Source organism: Arachis hypogaea, chromosome 4 (genome assembly GCF_003086295.3).
Source record: "Arachis hypogaea cultivar Tifrunner chromosome 4, arahy.Tifrunner.gnm2.J5K5, whole genome shotgun sequence".
Lineage (NCBI taxonomy): Eukaryota > Viridiplantae > Streptophyta > Magnoliopsida > Fabales > Fabaceae > Arachis > Arachis hypogaea.
The window spans coordinates 69,822,581-69,846,944 of record NC_092039.1 but is presented as its reverse complement, the minus strand read 5'-3'; the positions used below and the strand labels follow the sequence as shown (position 1 = coordinate 69,846,944).

At 37.0% G+C, this 24,364-nt stretch overlaps 1 protein-coding gene across 1 annotated transcript; it reads left to right on the top strand.

The window, feature by feature from the left end:
* Positions 1-12,864: 12,864 nt before the first annotated feature.
* On the top strand, positions 12,865-16,030 carry LOC112796820 (putative kinase-like protein TMKL1). Its single transcript, XM_025839447.3, has 2 exons — positions 12,865-14,433; positions 15,152-16,030. Exons 1-2 carry the CDS (start codon positions 13,008-13,010, stop codon positions 15,790-15,792), a joined length of 2,067 nt encoding a protein of 688 aa, XP_025695232.1. The 5' UTR covers positions 12,865-13,007; the 3' UTR covers positions 15,793-16,030.
* The last annotated feature ends 8,334 nt before the right edge of the window (positions 16,031-24,364 follow it).

The following is a 24,364-nucleotide window of genomic DNA, read 5'->3' as shown; positions in this document are numbered from 1 at the left end:
TCTTCATTCACTTGAATGATCAACTCTCATCTATCAACATCAATCACAGCCTTTGCTGTGGCTAGGAAGGGTCTGCCAAGGATGATGGATTCATCCATGCACTTCCCAGTCTCAAGGACTATGAAATCAGCAGGGATGTAATGGTCTTCAACTTTCACCAGAACATCCTCTACAAGTCCATAAGCTTGTTTTCTTGAGTTGTCTACCATCTCTAGTGAGATTTTTGCAGCTTGCACCTCAAAGATCCCTAGCTTCTCCATTACAGAGAGAGGCATGAGGTTTACACTTGACCCTAAGTCACACAAGGCCTTTTTGAAGGTCATGGTGCCTATGGTACAAGGTATTGAAAACTTCCCAGGATCCTGTCTCTTTTGAGGTAGTTTCTGCCTAGACAAGTCACCCAGTTCTTTGGTGAGCAAAGGGGGTTCATCCTCCCAAGTCTCATTTCCAAATAACTTGTCATTTAGCTTCATGATTGCTCCAAGGTATTTAGCAACTTGCTCTTCAGTGACATACTCATCCTCTTCAGAGGAAGAATACTCATCAGAGCTCATGAATGGCAGAAGTAAGTCCAATGGAATCTCTATGGTCTCATTTTAAGCCTCAGATTCCCATGGTTCCTCATTGGGGAACTCATTGGAAGTCAGTGGACGTCCATTGAGGTCTTCCTCAGTGGCGTTCACTGCCTCTTCCTCCTCTCCAAATTCGGCCATGTTGATGGCCTTGCACTCTCCTTTTGGATTTTCTTCTGTATTGCTTGGGAGAGTACTAGGAGGGAGTTCAGTAATTTTCTTGCTCAGCTGACCCACTTGTGCCTCCAAGTTTCTGATGGAGGACCTTGTTTCAGTCATGAAACTTTGAGTGGTTTTGATTAGATCAGAGACCATGGTTGCTAAGTCAGAGGTATTCTGCTTAGAACTCTCTGTCTGTTGCTGAGAAGATGATGGAAAAGGCTTGCTATTGCTAAACCTGTTTCTTCCACCATTATTGTTGTTGAAACCTTGTTGAGGTCTCTGTTGATCCTTCCATGAGAGATTTGGATGATTTCTCCATGAAGGATTATAGGTGTTTCCATAGGGTTCTCCCATGTAATTCACCTCTTCCATTGAAGGGTTCTCAGGATCATAAGCTTCTTCTTCAGATGAAGCTTCCTTAGTACTGCTTGGTGCATTTTGCATTCCAGACAGACTTTGAGAAATCATATTGACTTGTTGAGTCAATATTTTGTTCTGAGCCAATATGGCATTCAGAGTGTCAATCTCAAGAACTCCTTTCTTCTGACTAGTCCCATTGTGCACAGGATTCCTTTCAGAAGTGTACATGAATTGGTTATTTGCAACCATTTCAATCAGCTCTTGAGCTTCTATAGGCGTCTTCTTCAGATGAAGAGATCCTCCAGCAGAGCTATCCAAAGACATCTTGGACAGTTCAGAAAGACCATCATAGAAAATACCTATGATGCTCCATTCAGAAAGCATGTCAGAGGGACACTTTTTGATTAATTGTTTGTATCTTTCCCAAGCTTCATAGAGGGATTCTCCTTCCTTCTGTCTGAAGGTTTGGACTTCCACTCTAAGCTTACTCAATTTTTGAGGTGGAAAGAACTTTGCCAAGAAGGCATTGACTAGCTTTTCCCAAGAGTCCAGGCTTTCTTTAGGTTGAGAGTCCAACCATGTCCTAGCTCTGTCTCTTACAGCAAAAGGGAATAGCATAAGTCTGTAGACCTCAGGGTCAACCCCATTAGTCTTAACAGTGTCACAGATTTGCAAGAATTCAGCTAAGAACTGATGAGGATCTTCCAATGGAAGTCCATGGAACTTGCAATTCTGTTGCATTAGAGAAACTAATTGAGGCTTAAGCTCAAAGTTGTTTGCTCCAATGGCAGGGATAGAGATGCTTCTCCCATAGAAATCGGGAGTAGGTGCAGTAAAGTCACCCAGCACCTTCCTTGCATTGTTGGCATTGTTGTTGTTTTCGGCTGCCATGGGTTCTTCTTCTTTGAAGATTTCTGTTAGGTCCTCTACAGAGATTTGTGCCTTGGTTTCTCTTAGCCTTCTCTTCAAGGTCCTTTCAGGTTCAGGATCAGCCTCAACAAGAATGCTTTTATCCTTGCTCCTGCTCATAAGAAAGAGAAGAGAACAAGATAATGTGGAATCCTCTATGTCACAGTATAGAGATTCCTTGAGGTGTCAGAGGAAAAGAAAAAAAGAAGGCAGAAGTAGAATAATTCGAACTTATCAAAGAAGATGGAGTTCGAATTGTGCATTAAGGAATAGTGTTAGTCCAATAATAGAAGGATGTGAGAAGAAAGGGAAGTAATTTTCGAAAATTAAGTAAAAGATTTTGAAAATATTTTGAAAAACACTAATTGATTTTCGAAAATAAGAGTGGGAAAGAAATCAAGTGATTTTTGACAAAGGTTTTGAAATTAGAAATCAAAAAGATTTGATTGAAAACTATTTTGAAAAAGATGTGGTTAAGAAGATATGATTAGTTTTAAAAAATGTGATTGAGAAGATATGATTTGAAAAAGATTTGATTTTGAAAATTAATGACTTGGCTATCAAGAAAAGATATGATTCAAACATTAAACCTTTCTCAACAGAAAAGGCAACATACTTGGAATGTTGAATCAAATTATTAATTGATAGCAAGTATCTTTAAAAATGGAAAGAAATTAATTTTTAAAAAGATTTGATTGAAAAGATTGATTTGAAAAAGATTTGATTTTGAAAAATTTGGAAAACTTGAAAAAAAATTGATTTGAAAACAAAATCTTCCCTCTTGTGCCATCCTGGCGTTAAACGCCCAGAATGGTGCACATTCTGGCGTTTAACGCCCAAAATGCTACCCTTTTGGGCGTTAAACGCCCAACCAGGTACCCTGGCTGGCGTTTAAACGCCAGTCTGTCCTTCTTCACTAGGCGTTTTGAACGCCCAGCTTTTTCTGTGCATTTCCTCTGCTGTATGTTCTGAATCTTCAATTCTCTGTTTTATTGACTTGAAAAGACACAAATTAAAAATATTTTTGGATTTTTAATAGTAAGGAATAATCAAAATGCAACTAAAATCAAATAACAATGCATGCAAGACCCAAACTTACCAGTTTGTATACTACTGACATTAATGAGAATGCATATGGGACACATAAACACTCAAGTCAAGAGAATTTAAAGATCAAAGTAAGAAATCATCAAGAATTACTTGAAGATCCTTAAGACACATGAATGAATGCATGCAATTGACACCAAACTTAACATGAGACACTAGACTCAAACAAGAAATATTTTTGGATTTTATGATTTTGTAAAATTTTTTATGTGTTTTTTTTTCGAAAATTAAGTGGAAAAGAAAACAAAAATATCAAAGTTCTTAATGAGAATTCCAGGAATCAGTGCAATGGTAGTCTAAGACTCCGGTCCAGGAATTAGACATGGCTTTACAGCCAGCCAAACTTTCAAAGAAAGCTTCGGTCCAAAACACTAGACATGGCCAAAGGCCAGCCAAGCTTTAGCAGATCACTGCTCCAAAAGCAAGATTGATAGAAATCAACAAGCTCTTGTGACGATAAGTTGAAACCTCGGTCCAATGAAATTAGACATGGCTTCAAAGCCAGCCAGATTTCAACAGATCATCATGAAACTCTAGAATTCATTCTTAAGAATTCTGAAAAAAAAATACCTAATCTAAGCAACAAGATGAACCTTCAGTTGTCCAAACTCAACAATACCCGGCAACGGCGCCAAAAACTTGGTGCGCGAAATTGTGATCAATACTTTTCACAACTCAAATAATCCCCGGTAATGAATCCAAAAACTTGGTGTTCAATACCATGGCATAAACACAACTTCGCACAACTAACCAGCAAGTGTACTGGGTCGTCCAAGTAATAAACCTTACGCGAGTAAGGGTCGATCCCACAGAGATTGTTGGTATGAAGCAAGCTATGGTCACCTTGTAAATCTTAGTCAGGCAAACTCATGTGGGTATGGTGATATACGAATAAAACATAAAGATAAAGATAGAGATACTTATGTAATTCATTGGTAGGAATTTCAGATAAGAGTATGAAGATGCTGGTTCCTTCCGTCTCTCTGCTTTCCTACTGTCTTCATCCAATCCTTCTTACTCCTTTCCATGGCAAGCTCAAGCAAGGGTTTCACCGTTGTCAATGGCTACCTCCCATCCTCTCAGTGGAAATGTTCAACGCACCCTGTCACGGTACGGCTATCCATCTGTCGGTTCTCGATCAGGCTGGAATAGAATCCAGTGATTCTTTTCCGTCTGTCACTAACGCCCCGCCCTCAGGAGTTTGAAGCACGTCACAGTCATTCAATCATTGAATCCTACTCAGAATACCACAGACAAGGTTAGACCTTCCGGATTCTCTTGAATGTCGCCATCAGTTCTAGCCTATACCACGAAGACTCTGATCTCACGGAATGGCTGGCTCGGTTGTCAGGCGATCAACCATGCATCGTGTATCAGGAATCCAAGAGATATTCACCCAATCGAAGGTAGAAGGGAGGTGGTTGTCAGTCACACGTTCATAGGTGAGAATGATGATGAGTGTCACGGTTCATCACATTCATCAAGTTGAAGAACAAGTGATATCTTAGAACAAGAACAAGCGGAATTGAATAGAAGAACAATAGTAATTGCATTAATACTCGAGGTACAGCAGAGCTCCACACCTTAATCTATGGTGTGTAGAAACTCCACCGTTGAAAATACATAAGAACAAGGTCTAGGCATGGCCGAATGGCCAGCCTCCCAATGATCTAAGATCTAAAGAAAGAGATTCCAAAGATCCGAAGATTAGAAGCCCCAAATACAATAGCAAAAGGTCCTACTTATAGAGAACTAGTAACCTAAGGTTTACAGAGATGAGTAAATGACATAAAAATCCACTTCCGGGCCCACTTGGTGTGTGCTTGGGCTGAGCAATGAAGCATTTTCGTGTAGAGACTCCTCTTGGAGTTAAACGCCAGCTTTGGTGCCAGTTTGGGCGTTTAACTCCCATTCTTGTGCCAGTTCCGGCGTTTAACGCTGGGAATTCTGAGGGTGACTTTGAACGCCGGTTTAAGCCATCAAATCTTGGGCAAAGTATGGACTATCATATATTGCTGGAAAGCCCAGGATGTCTACTTTCCAACGCCGTTGGGAGCGCGCAAATTGGGCTTCTGTAGCTCCAGAAAATTCACTTCGAGTGCAGGGAGGTCAGAATTCAACAGCATCTGCAGTCCTTTTTAGTCTCTGAATCAGATTTTTGCTCAGGTCCCTCAATTTCAGCCAGAAAATACCTGAAATCACAGAAAAACACACAAACTCATAGTAAAGTCCAGAAAAGTGAATTTTAACTAAAAAATAATAAAAATATACTAAAAACTAACTAGATCATACTAAAAACATACTAAAAACAATGCCAAAAAGCGTACAAATTATCCGCTCATCAGGCCTATTACCTGTATAAATAGGTGAAGCCTCGCTTGAGTTTATATAACAATAATAACAATAAACAATCAATATAATATTCTCTCTCCTTCTTTGATACTCTTCTCTCTCTTTACATACAATACTACTTATATTAGTAATATATAAGTTACTTTTATTATACCATAATAATTATATTAGTGAACATTAATACTAGAGTTTTATATTTATATTTATTTACTTTATATTTATTATATCTTCATTAGTTATTTATTTTACAACACGTTATTAGCACGAGACTCTTATCAAATTTTTAGGAAGACTCAGGTAACAAATTTTTATTATGTCGAAACTCTCTCATCTTGAATTCAATGCTCTTGATATATTTAGAAACAATTATTTATCATGGATATTAGATGCTGAAACCCATCTTGATTCAATGGATCTTGGAGATATCATTAAGGCTGAAAATAATGCATCCCAGAAGGATAAAGCCAAAGTCATGATTTTTCTTCGTCGTCATCTTGACGAGAGATTGAAAAATGAATATCTCACATTAAAAGATCCTGCAGATCTTTGGAAAGACCTTGAAGAAATGTATAATCATCAGAAAACGGTGATACTTTCTCAAGCCCGATATGAATGGACGCACTTGCGTTTACAAGATTTTAAATCCATAAATGAATATAATTCTGCAATGTTTCGTATCACCTCACGAATAAAATTATGTGAGGAAAAGATAACTGACCATGATATGTTGGAGAAAACTTTCTCAACCTTCCACGCCTCGAATGTGCTCCTGCAGCAGCAGTATCGAGAAAAGGATTTAAAAAATATTCTGAATTAATTTCTTGCCTTCTTGTTTCTGAACGTAATAACGAATTACTTTTAAAAAATCGTGAAGCACGTCCAGCTGGCGCCGCCCCATTTCCTGAAGTAAATGCGGCAAATCATTACCTCAGGAGAGGTAAATGGCAAGGTTTTAATAATAAGAAAAATTATGGAAGGAAAAAGAATTATATTCAAAAGAGAGGATCTCACCAGAAGTGGGATAAAGAAAGAAATATCGGGCAGAATAAATCAACAGAGGATAAGTGTTTCCGTTGTGGTGGAAAGGGCCATTGGTCACATACCTGTCGTAACCCAAGGCACTTAGTCGATCTTTACCAGGCATCTTTGAAAAAGGACGACAAGGAAAAAGAGTCGAATTTTGTTTCAAATGATGCTGAAAATTCTACCACTCATTATGATGTATCTGATTTCTTTGAGGATCCTGAAGGAAATATTAGTCATTTGATCAATGATAGAATAGTTTAATGTGTGATATTGTTAAGCATTCATGTAAATAAATAATATTGTTAAGTTTTATTTTCTATATATTTAAGTTTCAAATATGATGTATATAAATAATGAAATATTAATGTTTATGAATTTTGAAATTCTTAAATATGTCATGTTTTAAAATAAAATTTTAGTATATGACATTATTTTTATGTACAGTATTTCTTAAAAAAATAATTCCGATCAAGTATTCAATTTAACTATGCATACTACTCATTTTATTATTATTTGTCTTTGAAGAGAATGGCAAGGATATGTAATGAAGATGTATGCCTTGCGGATAGTGCAAGTTCGCACACTATTCTCAAAAGTGATATATATTTTACCCATCTTGTGCCAAAAGAAGAATGTGTTAATACTATTATTGGCTCAGGCAACGTGATTGAAGGCTCCAAAAGAGCTATAATTTTATTTCCCGGAGGAACAAAATTCATAATAAATAATGCACTGTTGTCTACCAAGTCTCGAAGAAACTTGTTGAGCTTTAAAGATATTCGTTGAAATGGATATCATATTGAGACTATGAATGAGGGAAATCATGAATATTTATGTATCACAACTCATGATTCAAATAAGAAAGTTATATTAGAAAAATTACCCTCACTTTCATCTGGGTTATATTATACCAAGATTAGTGCAATTGAATCATATGCCATTGTAAACCAGAAGTTTACTAGCCCAAATGATTTCATAAGTTGGCACGACCGATTGGGTCATCCAAGAACAACCATGATGAGGAGAATTATTGAAAACTCTCATGGACATTTACTAAAGAACCAGAAGATTCTTAAAACTAGTGAATTTTGTTGTGCTGCATGTTCTCATAGAAAGTTAATTTAAGGCCATCACCAGTAAAGATTGGATTTGAGTCCCCTGAATTCCTAGAAAGGATTCAAGGTGATATATGTGGACCTATTCATCCACCATGTGGATCTTTTAGATATTTTATTGTCATAATAGACGCATCTTTGAGATGGTCATATGTGTGCTTATTATCTTCTCGCAACCTGGCGTTTGCGAGATTACTGGTTCAAATTATTCGATTAAAAGCACAATTTCCAAAGAATCCAATCAAAGCAATTCGTCTTGATAATGCTGGTGAATTTACTTCCCAAGCTTTTGATGCTTATTGTATGGCTAATGGTATAAGTGTTGAACATCCAGTAGCTCATGTTCACACACAAAATGGGTTAGCAGAATTACCTATTAAATGCCTCCAATTAATTGCTAGACCCTTACTTATGAGAACAAATCTTCCAATATCGGTTTGGGGGCATGCTATTTTACATGCTGCAGCACTTATTCATTTGAGGCCAACGAGTTACCATCAGTTCTCTCCTATGCAATTAGCTTTTGGCCAGCAGCCAAATGTCTCCCATTTAAGAAAATTTGGGTGTGCAATATATGTTCCCATTGCACCACCTAATTGCACCAAAATGGGACCCCAAAGAAAATTGGGGATATATGTTGGATATGATTTTCCCTCTATAGTGAGGTATCTTGAAATACAAACTGGAGATGTATTTAAAGCCCGGTTTGCGGATTGTCATTTTGATGAATCACAATTTCCAACATTAGGGGGAGAGAATAAGCTTCCTGAAAAGGAACTTAACTGGAATGCATCATCGTTGATGCATTTAGATCCTCGATCAGGGCAATGTGAATTGGAAGTTCAAAAGATTATACATTTACAAAGAATAGCAAATGAATTGCCTGATGCATTTTCCGATACAAAGAGGATAACTAAATCTTATATACCAGCAGAAAATTCCCTAATTCGAATTGATGTCCCAGTAGGACAAGTAGCCACCGAAACAAATTCACGCCAGAAGCGTGGCAGGCCTGTCGGTTCCAAAGACAAAAATCCTCGAAAGAGAAAAGAGGTAAATAATATTCCTGTTGAAAAAGACATAGTAGAGACACCTGCAGTTGTCCAAAATTCTGATATAATTTTAATGCCAGAAGATGTTCAGGTACCTGAAAATTGTGAAAATGACGAGATCTCGATAAATTATGTCTTTACAGGAGAGAAATGGGGCCGAAAAAAGACAATTGTCAAAGAAATATTTGCATATAATGTGGCATTGAATATCATGCATGAAAATAAGGATCTTGAGCCAAGATCAGTCGAAGAATGTCCACAAAGGAATGATTGGCCAAAATGGAAAGAAGCCATGAAGGTTGAATTAGACTCACTTGTGAAACGTGAAGTCTTTGGACCTGTAGTCCGTACACCTGAAGATGTAAAACCTGTTGGATACCGATGGGTATTTGTGAGAAAACAAAATGAGAAAAATGAAGTTGTGCGCTACAAAGTCCGATGATGAGCGGATAATTTATATGCTTTTTGGCATTGTTTTTAGGTAGTTTTTAGTAGGATCTAGTTACTTTTAGGGATGTTTTCATTAGTTTTTATGCAAAATTCACATTTCTAGACTTTACTATGAGTTTGTGTGTTTTTCTGTGATTTCAGATATTTTCTGGCTGAAATTGAGGGACCTGAGCAAAAATCTGATTCAGGCTGAAAAAGGACTGCTGATGTTGTTGGATTCTGACCTCTCTGCACTCGAAATGGATTTTCTGGAGCTACAGAACTCCAAATGGCACGCTCTCAATTGCGTTGGAAAGTAGACATCCAGAAAATTCCAGCAATATATAATAGTTTATACTTTGTTCGAGTTTAGATGACACAAACTGGCATCTAACGCTAGTTTCATGCTTCATTCTGGAGTAAAATGCCAAAAACACATAATAAACCATTGTTAAACGCCAAAAACACGTTACAACTTGGCGTTTAACTCCAAAAGAAGCCTCTGCACGTATAAAGCTCAAGCTCAGCCCAAACACACATCAAAGTGGGCCCCAAAAAGTGGATTTCTGCATTTAGAATTATTTCTGTAAACCCTAGTAACTAGTTTAGTATAAATAGAACTTTTTACTATTGTACGAGGGGTCTTTTCCTTTATTTTCGATTTCACATGCTATTTGGGGAGGCTGGCCATTTGGCCACGCCTAGACCTTGATCACTTATGTATTTTCAATGATGGAGTTTCTACACAGCATAGATTAAGGTGTGGAGCTCTGCTGTACCTCGAGTATTAATGCAAATTACTACTATTTTCTATTCAATTCAGCTTATTCTCATTCTAAGATATTCGCTACACTTCAACATGATGAATGTGATGATCTGTGACACTCATCATCATTCTCACATATGAACGCGTGCCTGACAACCATTCCCGTTCTACCTTAGATCGAGTGCATATCTCTTGGATTTCTTAATCAGAATCTTCGTGGTATAAGCTAGAATCCATTGGCAGCATTCTTGAGAATCCGGAAAGTCTAAACCTTGTCTGTGGTATTCCGAGTAGAATTCAAGGATTGAATGACTGTGACGAGCTTCAAACTCGCGAGTGTTGGGCGTAGTGACAGACGCAAAAGAATCACTGGATTTTATTCTGACATGATCGAGAACCGACATTTGATTAGCCGTGCTGTGACAGAGCATTTGGACCATTCTCACTGAGAGGATGGGAAGTAGCCATTGACAACGGTGACGCCCTACATATAGCTTGCAATGGAAATGAGTATGAAGGATTGGAGGAAGGCAATAGGAAAACAGAGATTCAGAAGGGACAAAGCATCTCCATACACTTATCTGAAATTCCCACCAATGAATTACATAAGTATCTCTATCTTTATTTTATGCTTTATTTATCATTATATTCGAAAACCATTATAACCATTTAAATCCGCCTGACTGAGATTTACAAGATGACCATAGCTTGCTTCATACCAACAATCTCCGTGGGATCGACCCTTACTCACGTAAGGTATTACTTGGACGACCCGGTACACTTGCTGGTTAGTTGTGCAAAGTTGTGAAAAAGTGTGATTCACGTTTGAGAGCTCCAAGTCTTTGGCGCCATTGTTGATGATCACAATTCACGCACACTACCCGACTTGTGGCACAAGGTTTTTCACAAAGGCCTAGTATAGATTATGAAGAAACGTATTCCCCTGTAGTGGATGCGATAACATTGTATTATTTGATCAGTTTATCTGCATATCATAAATTGCATATGCATTTAATGGATGTGGCGACAACCTATTTATACGGCTCATTAGATCGGGATATCTATATGAAAGTTCCTGAAGGACTAAAGATATCTAAACCATCCAATGAATATTTGTAAGGGTTATACTCAGTCAAATTGTAAAGATCTTTATATGGTCTAAAGCAATCTGGACGAATGTGGTATAATCGTCTTACTAAGTATCTGGCCAAAAATGGTTTCAAGAATGATGATATATGCCCGTGTGTTTTCATAAAGAAAACTGCATCTGGTTCATTATAATTGCTGTGTACGTTGATGATTTAAATATCATTGGGACTCCTGAAGAGATTCCAACAATTATAAAAACTCTAAAAGAAGAGTTTGAGATGAAAGATCTTGGAAAGACTAAGTTTTGTCTCGGCCTGCAGATCGAGCATACAAAAGATGGGATCTTTATTCATCAAATAATATACACAGAAAAGATCTTGAAGAGATTTTATATGGATAAGTCACATCCATTAAGTACCCCAATGATCGTAAGATCTTTGGATGTGAAAAAGGATCAAGTCCGCTCTAAAGAAGAGAATGAAGATATCCTTGGTCCTGAAGTACCATATCTTAGTGCCATTGGAGCACTAATGTATCTTGCTAATAATACACGACCCGATATATCATTTGCTGTGAACTTACTAGCAAGGTATAGTTCATCTCCAACCAAAAGACATTGGAGTGGAATCAAGCAAATCTTTTGATATCTTCATGGAATGGTTGATATGGGATTGTTTTATCCCTATGGATCCAAGTCACAACTAGTTGGCTATGCAAATGCCGGATACTTATCTGATCCACATAAAGGGAGATCTTAAATAGGATACCTATTCACATATGGTGGTATAGCTATATCATGAAGGTCCACAAAACAGACGATTGCTGCAACCTCCTCTAATCATGCTGGAATACTCGCGATACATGAAGCTAGTCGCGAGTGTTTTTGGCTCAAGAGTTTGATCCAATATATTCTGTCATCATGTGGAATGATTGATCATAAGATAGCTCCAATTGTTCTGTTTGAAGATAATACAGCATGCATTGCTCAACTTAAAGGTGGATACATTATAGGTGATAGAACAAAGCATATTTCTCCCAAATTCTTCTTCACTCATGATCTTCAAAATCAAGGGACAATTGATGTTCAACAGATCCGCTCAAGTGACAATCTGGCAGATTTATTCACAAAGTCACTCCCAAAATCTTCCTTTGAAAAATCGGTACATGAGATTGGGATGCACCGGTTTCGAGACATTAAATGATGTCGATAAGAGGGGGAGACTGTACTCTTTTTTCCTTGATCAGGTTTTTTCCCATTGGGTTTTTCTTAACAAGGTTTTTAATGAGGCAGTCCCTATCACTAAAGGATATTGTACTCTTTTTCTTTCACTAAGGTTTTTTTCTGTTGGGTTTTTCTTTAGTAAGGTTTTAACGAGGTAATAATCCTAAATGGGTATCCAATGGGGAGTGTTGTGATAACAACAAATTGAATGCCCATTTATGAGATTGGGCGACTAACCTTTGCTAAATTGAAGGAATAACTTTTCAAAGCATATTGGAAGTTAATGAAAGTTGAAAATTAAGGTCTATCACCTATATAAATAGGTGAAGCCTCGCTTAAGTTTATATAACAATAATAACAATAAACAATCAATATAATATTCTCTCTCTTTTTTTGATACTCTTCTCTCTCTTTACATACAATACTACTTATATTAGTAATATATAAGTTACTTTTATTATATCATAATAATTATATTAATAAACATTAATACTAGAATTTTATATTTATATTTATTTACTTTATATTTATTATATCTTCATTAGTTATTTATTTTACAACAATTTTGATTTTGTTGCAAATAGATTGCATGAGCTAGTGTGGGAAATGAAAACGAAATTGGAATAATCATAGCCGTTGAATTCCCCTGAAGAATGTGAGAGAAAAGAAATAAAAAAAAAAAAGGGAGCTTGCTCGTTACTACACATTATTACACCACTCATCATAGTCAAACAGTGTGTCAGCTTTCCCAGAAAAGAGAGAGTTTTTCTTTCTTTCAATCTTTTCTTTTTTTCCTTTGTTACTCCCCACAGCCACCATCCCCACACTCCCACCTTTCCCTATCTCATGGCGGTTCTGAACGCTTTCTCTCTTTCCTTCTTCTTCTTGGTTTTCGTCACTTTTGTTGTTTCCATTTCCAGTGAGCCTCTTCCCCAACCTGTGGTTTCTTCCACTGATGTTGAACTCCTATTGTTCAAAATCAAGTCTTCACTCCAAGGAAACACCAATGGAGAAGAAAACCTTGTCTTATCTTCATGGAACTCTTCAGTTCCACTATGTCAATGGAGAGGTCTCAAATGGATCTTCTCCAGCGGCACACCTTTGTCATGCACTGATCTCTCATCACCACAATGGACCAATCTCTCACTCCACAAAGACCCTTCTCTTCACTTACAATCCCTTCAGCTTCCTTCTGCAAATCTATCTGGTTCTCTCCCCAGAGAGCTTGGTGAATTTCCATTGCTTCAAAGCCTCTACCTTAACATTAACTCCTTGAAAGGAACGGTTCCTCTTGAAATTGGTTACAGTACCTCATTATCTGACATTGATTTTGGTGATAATCTTTTGACTGGGCAGATTCCTGCTTCAATTTGGAATCTTTGTGATAGACTTGTTTCTCTTAGGGTTCATGGAAACTCCTTCTCTGGGAATGTTCCAGAACCTGCATTGCCTAACTCTTCTTCTTGTAAGAGTCTTCAGTTTCTTGATTTGGGTGATAACAGGTTCTCTGGGGAGTTTCCTGAGTTTGTTACGAAGTTTGGTGGGTTGAAGCAGCTTGATTTAGGGAACAATATGTTTGTTGGTTCAATTCCTCAGAGCTTATTTGGGCTAAAGCTTGAAAAATTGAACCTTTCTCATAATAACTTCAGCGGGGTTTTGCCATTTTTTGGGCAGAACAAATTTGGGGTTGATGTGTTTGAAGGGAATAGTCCTGACTTGTGTGGACCACCTTTGAGAAGTTGCACCAGAAACTCTGCACTGAGTTCTGGTGCAGTTGCTGGCATAGTTATTAGTCTTATGACTAGTGCAGTTGTTTTGGCTTCTTTGTTGATTGGTTATATGCAGAACAAGAAGAGGAAGGGTAGCGGAGAGAGTGAAGATGAGTTGAATGACGAAGAGGAAGATGATGAGAATGGTGGTGGTGGTGGGGCTGGTGATGGTGATGGGGGGGAAGGGAAGCTTATGATATTCAGCGGCGGCGAGAATTTGACGTTGGATGATGTGTTGAATGCGACTGGACAAGTCATGGAGAAGACATGTTATGGGACTGCTTATAAGGCGAAGCTTGCTGATGGGAGCACCATTGCTTTGAGGTTGTTGAGGGAAGGTAGCTGCAAGGATAGGAACTCGTGCTTGCCAGTTATAAAGCAGTTGGGCAAGATTCGTCATGAGAACTTGATTCCTTTGAGAGCCTTCTATCAGGGGAAGAGAGGCGAGAAGCTCCTTATTTATGACTATTTTCCTCTTAGAACCCTTCATGAGCTTCTTCATGGTAAGGACTATATACATAAACACTTGCATAAATGATGTTTCATATTGCACTGCCACTTCACTCTCAAGTTTACACAGTTAAAATCCTCGTCATACTAAAATCTTTTTCATAGTTTGTATCTAATTTGATTGGATTGGTTCAAACTGAAATATATATATAACCCTTCGGAGTGTTCCAGTGCTAGAATAAAATTACATACGATTTCTCAGCCTTGAAAAGAGAAGAGAAATTATCCTGTTAATTTCTCAAATCAATGACATGTAAGACTTTTAACTTGGACGACAGTTAAATCATTTACTAGCTTTTCTATTCAGCTTAAAACATAGAGAGAATCAAGAGCCTGTATTTATGTCTTGTGCATAACTTTGTGACTTCTGTATGTCATTCTTGATCTAATAATATTCTTGTAATAACAATTTTCTTAAGGTAATGTTTGTCATATCCTAATAAACTGGATTAATATCATAAAATAGTTTATGCTTATTCTATGTCCTGTACCTCAAATAAGATAGTTCATAATGCCTATCAGTAGGATCACTCTCGTCATCGCCAGGATGATTCTTGATGATTCCAGTTCTTCTACATCAGATGGGAGTTTAAGTGAAAGTTGAGATGAAAAAAAAGAAGTAAACTTAAACGGGCTTTGGTGATATCAATAGTTATGTTGTTGCTTGGAATTGAGTGTTGACCATTTTGCTGTAATTTTGCTTTTCTACAGAAACTAAAGCAGGAAAACCAGTGCTGAACTGGGCTAGGCGACACAAGATCGCATTGGGAATAGCGAGAGGGCTGGCCTATCTTCATACAGGACTTGATGTACCGATCACTCATGCGAACGTAAGATCCAAAAATGTGCTAGTGGACGACTTCTTTGTTGCGAGGGTCACTGATTTTGGCCTTGATAAGCTGATGGTTCCTTCCATAGCCGACGAAATGGTAGCACTTGCTCGAGCAGACGGCTACAAGGCTCCGGAACTTCAAAAAATGAAGAAATGCAATTCCAGGACTGATGTTTATGCATTTGGTATACTGCTGCTGGAGATTTTGATTGGGAAGAAGCCAGGGAAAAACGGAAGAAATGGAGAGTTTGTTGACTTGCCTGCGATGGTGAAAGTGGCGGTTTTGGAAGAGACAACAATGGAAGTGTTCGATGTGGAGCTCTTGAAAGGAATAAGAAGTCCGATGGAAGATGGCATGGTGCAGGCACTGAAGCTGGCGATGGGATGCTGCGCACCGGTGGCGGCAGTTAGGCCGAGCATGGAAGAAGTTGTGAGGCAGTTGGAGGAGAACAGACCAAGGAACAGGTCTGCATTGTACAGCCCTACAGAAACAAGAAGTGGAACTGTTACCCCGTTTTGAGAGCTCTGAAATTTTCAGAAAATGTACGTTTAGTTAAACTCATGGTTTCTCCCTTTCCCTCTCTCTCTTACATTTACTTAAAGTTGTGTATCTGTTTCATTTTAATTTAAGGGTAGTGAATGAATCATATGATGATGATCTAGAGCATGTAATATTTTTTAATGAATCTGAGTTTAGGTACTCCTGATTATTTTTAATATCAAATATAATCACTTACACAGTTCTGCAAATTTAAAAAGTCTGTCCATGTCCATGTTCATGTGATAAAGTAGTATTATTTTTCGTCCAATAGTATACTTGCTGTGAAATAGGGACGACAAAAATACCCATGGAAGCGGATACACGTGAGGATTACCCGCAATGGAATCGGAACGGAAATAGAGGTATCTGTTTAACGGGGACTCGCGAAATCCCCGTAATGGAGGAATTTACTAAAATACTTCTATCTATATATAAAATAAAAGCTAAAAGCTAAAATACCTCTATCTATATATAAAGTTATAAGTTTGTCATTTCCTCAAGTTAGATATTTAATATTTGTATTGGATTATATTAAATTGTGTTTGGAACTTTGAACTGTGTTATCTTATGTTAAACTTTGTAAATTCTTGAAAGATTGTGATATGATTTGTGTTAATTTTCTTTTAAAATGTTAAAGATAATACCCATGATACCAACACGTATCCACCATCCTTAATTTTCTGTAAGGATAATTAAATAGGACCTGTTCATATATTAATTCAATAAATAAAGTAGGGTCAATAAAACAATAAGTTTAGCAAAAAGGGTGGTTTTTACGACATGCCGGATGATTTTAAAGAGATTGGACACTGACAAAGGAGCTAACTTCTACTTGTCTAAAAGCAAGTAACTGCCTCTCTAATTCTCGCTTACAATCTTTATCTTCATTAAAAATTAAGGTTACGAGAACTGGACCGGTCATTAAACCGATCAAGGGACTGGTTCAATAGTTTAATGGTTCAATCGGGATCGAATCGTGGTTAAACCGATTTAAATAAATATAAAATAAAATTATTAAAATTCACTATAAAATTTTAAATATTTAAATTTAATGACTTTAAAATTAATAAAATTCAAAATTCAAAATTTTAAATATTAAAATTTAAAATGTCTATAATTTATCATTGAAAATTCAAAATTCACAAATTCAAACATTAAAATTTACCACTACAGACAATCAAAAGACATATAATTAACAAACACATTATATTCCACCACTAAAAGAACAAACTAAGTTTAAACACTACTTATACAAATTTCTAATTATTGAATCTAAACTTACACAAATTACATATAGCCAATAACCAAGTGTTGATTATTAAACACAGATTTATACAATTTCTATTCACATCAGCAACAATCCAATGATACATACAGCTTTAGAATACAAAATTAACAATTACAGAACTCAAAAAACTCAGAACTCATTATTGAACACAAATTTACACAATTTCTATTCACATCAGCAACAATCCAATGATACATACAGCTTCAGAATACAAAATTAATAATTACAGAACTCAGAAAACTTAGAACATAGAATTAACAATTACCATCAACAATCAACAAAATTATTTTAAAAAAACCTTAGAAAATTTTTTATCAAAAACCATACAACTTAACAAGAATAATTAACTCAGAAGTATAGATTAATCATAATTAATTTCAGAAAAAAATTAGGACTGAAGAACCAATGGAGGAGTGCTCACTGGAGAAGACAAGGTAGCCGAGTAACAAAGACGTCCGCGAGGAGGTGATGGCCGAGTAGTTACACGGAGGTGACGACGAGGAGGACAAGTGAGCAGAGACGTTTGTGTTTCACGTGAGACAGAGTGAGATCTGAGAGGGAGAGAGAGCGAGCTTGAAGAGAGAGAAGCCAAGCAGAGACATCCAGGATAGCGACAAGAACAAGACCGTTGATGGCACCCTCTGTCATTGCCGCCGCCGACGATCACAAAGGCGGGCTTCACAACGAGCACATATACGGTGAGGAGGAGAAGAGTAGCGGCGGCTTCGCGACGAGCACAGAGAAGGTGATGAAGAAAAGAGTGGCGGCGGCTGGGGGGCTGACCGTGGCTGGTGATACTAGGGGCTGACAGTGGCAGTGAAAGTGAGAATTATTGTCGGTCTAGAATTTATCTTGTAGAAATAAGAACTTCATTGTAAGCATAGCTCCAAACCAACTAATAACTCTCAAATCAAATTTTAATGATTGGTTGTCACAAGTATAAACCCCAATGAAAATTAACCGAAGTATTCAAACCTCGGGTTGTCTTACAAGGAATTGCAATGAAGTAATCAATTATTGGCTATGGAGGAACAAGGGGGGTTTGATTTGGTAAAAGGGGCAAGAAAATTAATGGCAAGTAAGTAAAGCAAGCAACTAAAGAAAGCAATTAATAAAGAGAGACATTCATGGCAAGGATTGAGAATATAGGCTTTCTATCCTAGTCACTAATCATAACAATAATTAACAAGAATTTATCCTATTTTGTAATCTCTAACAATAGAAGAAGGTATAATGTTATCTTCACACGAGAGAAAGTCAAATAAGACTAGTTAATCTCAATCCAAAAGTCCTAATCAACTTACTAATTGAATTAGCAAGAGATTAGAGTGAATGGAAACAATATTAACTAACAACTCTAGATCACCAATCTAAATTGGGTATTAATGACTCAAGAGCACCTAATTTCTCCTTCCAAGCCAAGAATGCCCAAAAAGCTACTCTAACATCTAACTAAGCATTTTGTCAAACATTTAGAAGGCATAAAAAGAAATCATATTAAATTGCAAAAAATATAAAATCTAACAACTACCCAATACAAGGAATCAACAATAACAACTCAAGAAAACAACATTAAACATGAAATACCTCAAATTGCATTAAAGGAAATCCAAATCCAACAAGAGGATTCATAAACATAAAAGTGACATAAAAGGGAAATTAACACTACAAACTAAGAGAATGAAGATGTAGGAACAAAAAATTGTAAAGGAAACAAGATGAAAATAAGGAATTAAACCTAGATCTAAGATGGAAATTAACCTAAGAACCTTAATTCTAGAGAGAAGAGGGAGCTTCTCTCTCTAGAAAACTACACTACATGATGCTAACCTAAAACTAATTGCTCCCCCTTTGACCCATCTTAAATTCTGATGAAATAGTTTCTAGAATCAGTTGGATTTGGGCCTGGGAAGCTCAGAATTCGCCCCCAACGTTTTCACTTTAATGAGGTCACGTGCCTGTTGTGACGCATACGCATGGGCCACGCGTACACATCGTCTGGGTTTTCTTCTCACGAGTATGTGTCATGTCACGCGTACGCGTCGCCTTCGACGATGTACCTCCTCACCCGTGCGCGTCCGTCATGTGTGCATGTCGCTCTAAGCACTCAAAATCCTTGTTTTTCCATGAATTCTCCACTTTGCATGCTTTTCTCTTCACTTCTTCCATCCAATACTTGCCTTATGAGCCTGAAATTACTTAACAAACACATCAAGACATCGAATGGAATTAAAGTGAATTAAAATTACCAATTTAAGGGCATAAAAAGCATGTTTTCACTCTTAAGCACAAATTTATGGAGAATTACAAAACCATGCTATTTCATTGAATAAACGTGAGATAAGTTGATAAAATCCCCTAAATTAAGCACAAGATAAACCACAAAATTGGGATTTATCAAACCTCCCCACACTTAAACTAAGCATGTCCTCATGCTAAACTCAAGAAGGAAACAAAGGGTATCAACATTTATTCAATGCAAATAAACTATATGCAATCTACCTACATGCAATCTATCTAAATGAATGTAATTTCTTGGTCAAAATAAATCAATTTCCAACAATACATCTATAAGTTCAAGGGTTAAAGCAATAGCAATCAAATCATACCCACAATTGAATTGAGTTTTTAAAAGATTTTTCAAACTTGCAAAAAGATATGATCATAGGTGAAAATATGTAATTGAGCAATCGAACCCTCACTGGATGTGTATCCGCTCTAGTCACTCAAGTGTATAGGGTTGATTCACTCAATTCTCCCCTAATCATGCTTTTCAAGATTTGTTTTTCATCTAACAATCAACAATTAGTTCATGCATGCATACAAATATCATGAGGACTTATCCATAGGTTGTAATGGGACTAGGGTCAAGGTAAGGATGCATATGGTCAAGTGAGCTTGAAATTTGAATATTTGATTAACTTAAACTTTCCACCTAACCTATATGACAACCTATACAATTCTAAACAAACCTAACTATCCATTCTTTACTTTTTCACACACTCATGCATTTCTTTTTGATCACCACACATATGCATTGATTTTTATTGAACTTTACTTTGGAATATTTTGACCCCTTTTTATTGCTTTTCTTTTTCTTTTTATATTATTTTTTCTTTTTCCTTTTCTTTTTTTATTTTTCTTTTCCTCATTTTTTTCAACTAAAATATATATACAAGATCATCAATGCATATGGTTTAACATTCAATTAATACATGAGTATGTACCCAATTCTCAAAATTTTAACAAAAATACAAAAATACTCTTTTATCCCAGCCAATGTTCCCAATTCTCCCACAATTGAATGATAAACACTCTCACTAGACTAAGCTAATCAAAGATCCAAATAAGAAACATTTATTATTTTTCACTTTAAGGCTTGTAATGTGCTAAAATTAAGAACAAATGGGTTTTTCATAGGCTCAAAGTTGGCTAACAATGGAAGATAAAAGGTAAGGCTATTTGAGTAAGTGAGCTAATCGAAACAATGGCCTCAATCATATAAGTGCATTCATACATAAAAGAATGAACATATAGAATCAATCAAATCAAAGATTACAATCATAGAAAGAGAACAATGCACACAAGAATAGAAATAAGTGGTTATATGATGTAACCACATAATTAGGCTCAAAACTCACATGCTTGCATTCTTAGCTCAAAAACATGATCCACGATATATGTAATTCAAGCAAGTTCTAAATTTTTTTTTTCAAATCAATATAGACAAATTCCTTGGAAAATTTCATTATTTTGACTAAGCTTATTATACATACATACAAAATAAGAAGATGCAACTAAAAATCCTAAAAGACCTAAAAATGAAATGCAAAAGTGTTGGGATTAGAAACTTGTCACCCAAAAATGCTGATTGGTCGGACGACCTCCCCACACTTAAAAGTTTACACCGTCCTCAGTGCACTTAAAGATGAGCAAGGGGGTACGGCGACTCTCCAAATTGCTACCTTCAACTGGTAGGTCAATCGGTGCTGTGTGTTCTTTCTTCCGCTTCCGTTTTTGCTTATGATGCATCCTCCTGAGAATAAAAAACAAGATAAGAAGACAATTAAATGCAAAAGTAGGGAAGCATACATTGTTGGGATGAGGTGATGATCACTAGAATGAAGTGAGTGAATTAGTGTGAAATTGAAGAAAAATAGGTGTGTGAATTCTAAGATTGCGTGTAGTTTAGAACACACACACACTAGCATAAAAACTATGTCACAAGTATACAAAAGAAAGCATACACTTCAATCATTCTAGTGTACTTGAGATACTCTAAAGAAAACTTGTAGGTCAAGTCAACCAAATAAGCAATGAAGAAACATAAAAGCATTCAAGCAAGGTCAAGCAATTGTGAAATTGGATAATGCATGTGTGTTGATTGATGTGCAAGGAAACTTAATGAACCAAATGAAATGTAAAGCTCACACATAAAACAATGATACATATTAAAGTTGTTTGCAACACCCAAGTGATATAGAAGTAGAACACATGGGTGCTATGCAACTTAGGAAAAAGAAGATAGAAGAATTAAAATCAATCACATAGCAAGCATGGTCCACAAAGCTTTACAAAGCTAAAAAATATGTCACTAGGTAAGCCTACGATCGAATTTCACAATTCCAAAATCTCAATGCATGAAATCGGTGATGTGAATAAGGGTCAATCATAAACAAGCATCACCTAAAAAAATGCATTGATAATGTACAATTGCTTAACAATGGATGATGAATGCATGGTGGCCAAAACATGCAATTCAAAATATTTAGAAAGCTTGAAGGCAATGTCACATGTACTTGGTATTCACAAATGTTAAACATGAAAAACTCAAAACCAAGTATCAAAATATAACCTCAACAAAGAATCCAACAATGAATGTTAACAAAAATGATATTAAACTAACATCTTATCAGTAATCAGCAGCAATAGACAGCAAACAAGATTAATAATCCAACACTTATAATGAAAAACAGAAATTAAACAAAAATTAAACTAACTAAATAACTAACTAATTAACCAACTAAAAGAAATGGTGATAAATGGTGCTTGGTAGTGTTGGATGATGGTTGAAGGGTGGAAAGAAAAGAGAAGAAGGGAGAAGAACGAAAGAAATGGAAAAAGGAGAAGAAAAGAAGTGGGTGAAACAAAGTAAGTGTGGTGAGGTAAAATGGGTGTAACGCTTACGCGTGGATCACGCGTATGCATGATGGACAAATCAGAGAGGCGACGTGTACGCGTTGGTGGGTTTTGTGCTAAAGGCACAATTCTAGCCCAAAATGCGCGCAACTCTTGGAATTTGTATGGGAGGTGAAAATTTTGGGTCCACGCATACACGTGGGTAAGGCGTACGCGTGGGTGGTCGAAATTCTTGGGGTCACGCGTACGCGTGGGTGACGCATACGAGTGGCATTGTGCTATGTTTTTCAAAATTTTTCCAAGGGTTCTTGCACCAAACCAAGCATTTCAAACATCCAAACAGCTACCAAAACACCATAAAACCTTATTTAACATACTAGACTCCCAAATAAACTTAACTAACTAAATAAAACATGAATCATATTAATTTTACTAATATGTACAAAAGAGAAAAATGAAAAGATGTTACCATGGTGGAGTGTCTCCCACCTAGCCCTTTTGTTTATTGTCCTTAAGTTGGACTTATGGGGAGCTCTCATCAAGGTGGCTTGTGCTTGAATCCATCCTTGAACATCCACCAATGTTTGGACTTCCAATAAGATCCATCATTCAAAGTTAATAGCTCCAAGCTTTAATGGAGTTCTTCACAAACTATGAGCTCCCAAAGTTGATCCACATCTTGTAATCCGGGATCCCATACTTCATTTTGACACCTGTCTTCAAGTTGATCACGATGATTCCCTCCGGGTGGTAGAAAAGCTGAATTCTCACTAAGGCACCAAACTATCCTCCTAGACGTATTCAATTGAGAACTACACCAACCTTTGTATCCACTCCTTGAAGCTTCAACCATAATGAGCCTAGATTTACAACGCCAACCACTAAACATCCTTCTCTCATGCTTCATTCCACAAAGCGCCCTAAGTTGGCCATCCGTTTCAAGTAAACCAAATTCAAGTGGGATAATAAAGCTAAGAGTTAGAAGTTTTACCCACTCAAATGAAGGATTAGATGCCAACTTAGGTAGAGGAGTTCCCAACGGTCTTGATAAAGCATGTTCGACTCCTATCCATCCTCTTCTAGAGGCTTCCACTAATTAGCAAGGCTCTTCAAGCTCTACCTCTTGCCAAGCTTCCTCAAGTTGACATTCTTCTTCACCAAATTCTTCTAGCTCTTCCCCATCACTTAAATCATAAATAGGAGGTTTAGTGAAATCTACCTCAATGTCAATTCCAAGTTCAATGGGGAAGGATTCATCAAACTCAAAAGGATCATATATTGATGCAGAATCATCATAGATAGGGGAACTTGGTGCATGCCTCATTTCTTTCAATTATTCACTCACATTATGCCTAGGAGGTTGTGCACTATCTTCCTCAACACCAACTTCAAACACCATGAAAGAAGGCTCTTCAACTTGGGATTCCTCTTTGCACTCAACATCTTCTAAATTTTCAACCACTACTTCCTCTTGTTCAATAATCTCTACATCCTCCTCTTGTTGCACTTCTTGTCTCAACTCCTCTTCTTCACCTTGAAGCTTCAAGTTCACTCCCTCACGATGCTCCTTGGTTGCTTCTCCACATTCAACAATGGGAGTGCCTTGATCGCGTAAGCGTTGGTGGGATAAGACCATGTTGCTAACGGCTTCTGCCATGGTAGAAATCTTGGCTTCTAGCTTCTTGAACTCCTTTTCTGTCTCCTCTTGTTGCCTTTGGATATAAGAGCTAAGCTCACTTTTTTCTAGCATGAGGGCATGGAGATCTTCATCCATTGAGGGCGGTGGTAGAAGAGAGGGTTCATTGTTTGAGGGAAAGGTATTATAGTTGGAAGGTGGTTCATATTGATGAAAGTCTTGAGGTGGTGTACATGGAATTTATGGTTCATGGGAGTATTGGTGTTGGAATGGTGGTGGCTCTAGATATGGTTCATATGGTGGTTGGTATGGTGGATATGAGTTAGGATCATATAGAGGTGACTAGTGGTATGAGGCTTGTGAGTATGGTTGTTGAGGACTATGTTGAGGGATTGGGTTATATGCATATGATGATTGTGTTTGACAACCACAATAAGGGTCATCACACATATTAGATTGATTTGCATCAAGAGTTGGATGGTACCTAT

What these genes read in the sequence shown, in the direction of transcription:
- LOC112796820 (XM_025839447.3), top strand. Translation starts at nt 13,008, where the DNA reads ATGGCGGTTCTGAACGCTTTCTCTCTTTCCTTCTTCTTCTTGGTTTTC. An exon ending in CCTTCATGAGCTTCTTCATG is followed by an intron (nt 14,434 to 15,151) that starts GTAAGGACTATA and finishes GCTTTTCTACAG; the next exon opens with AAACTAAAGCAGGAAAACCA.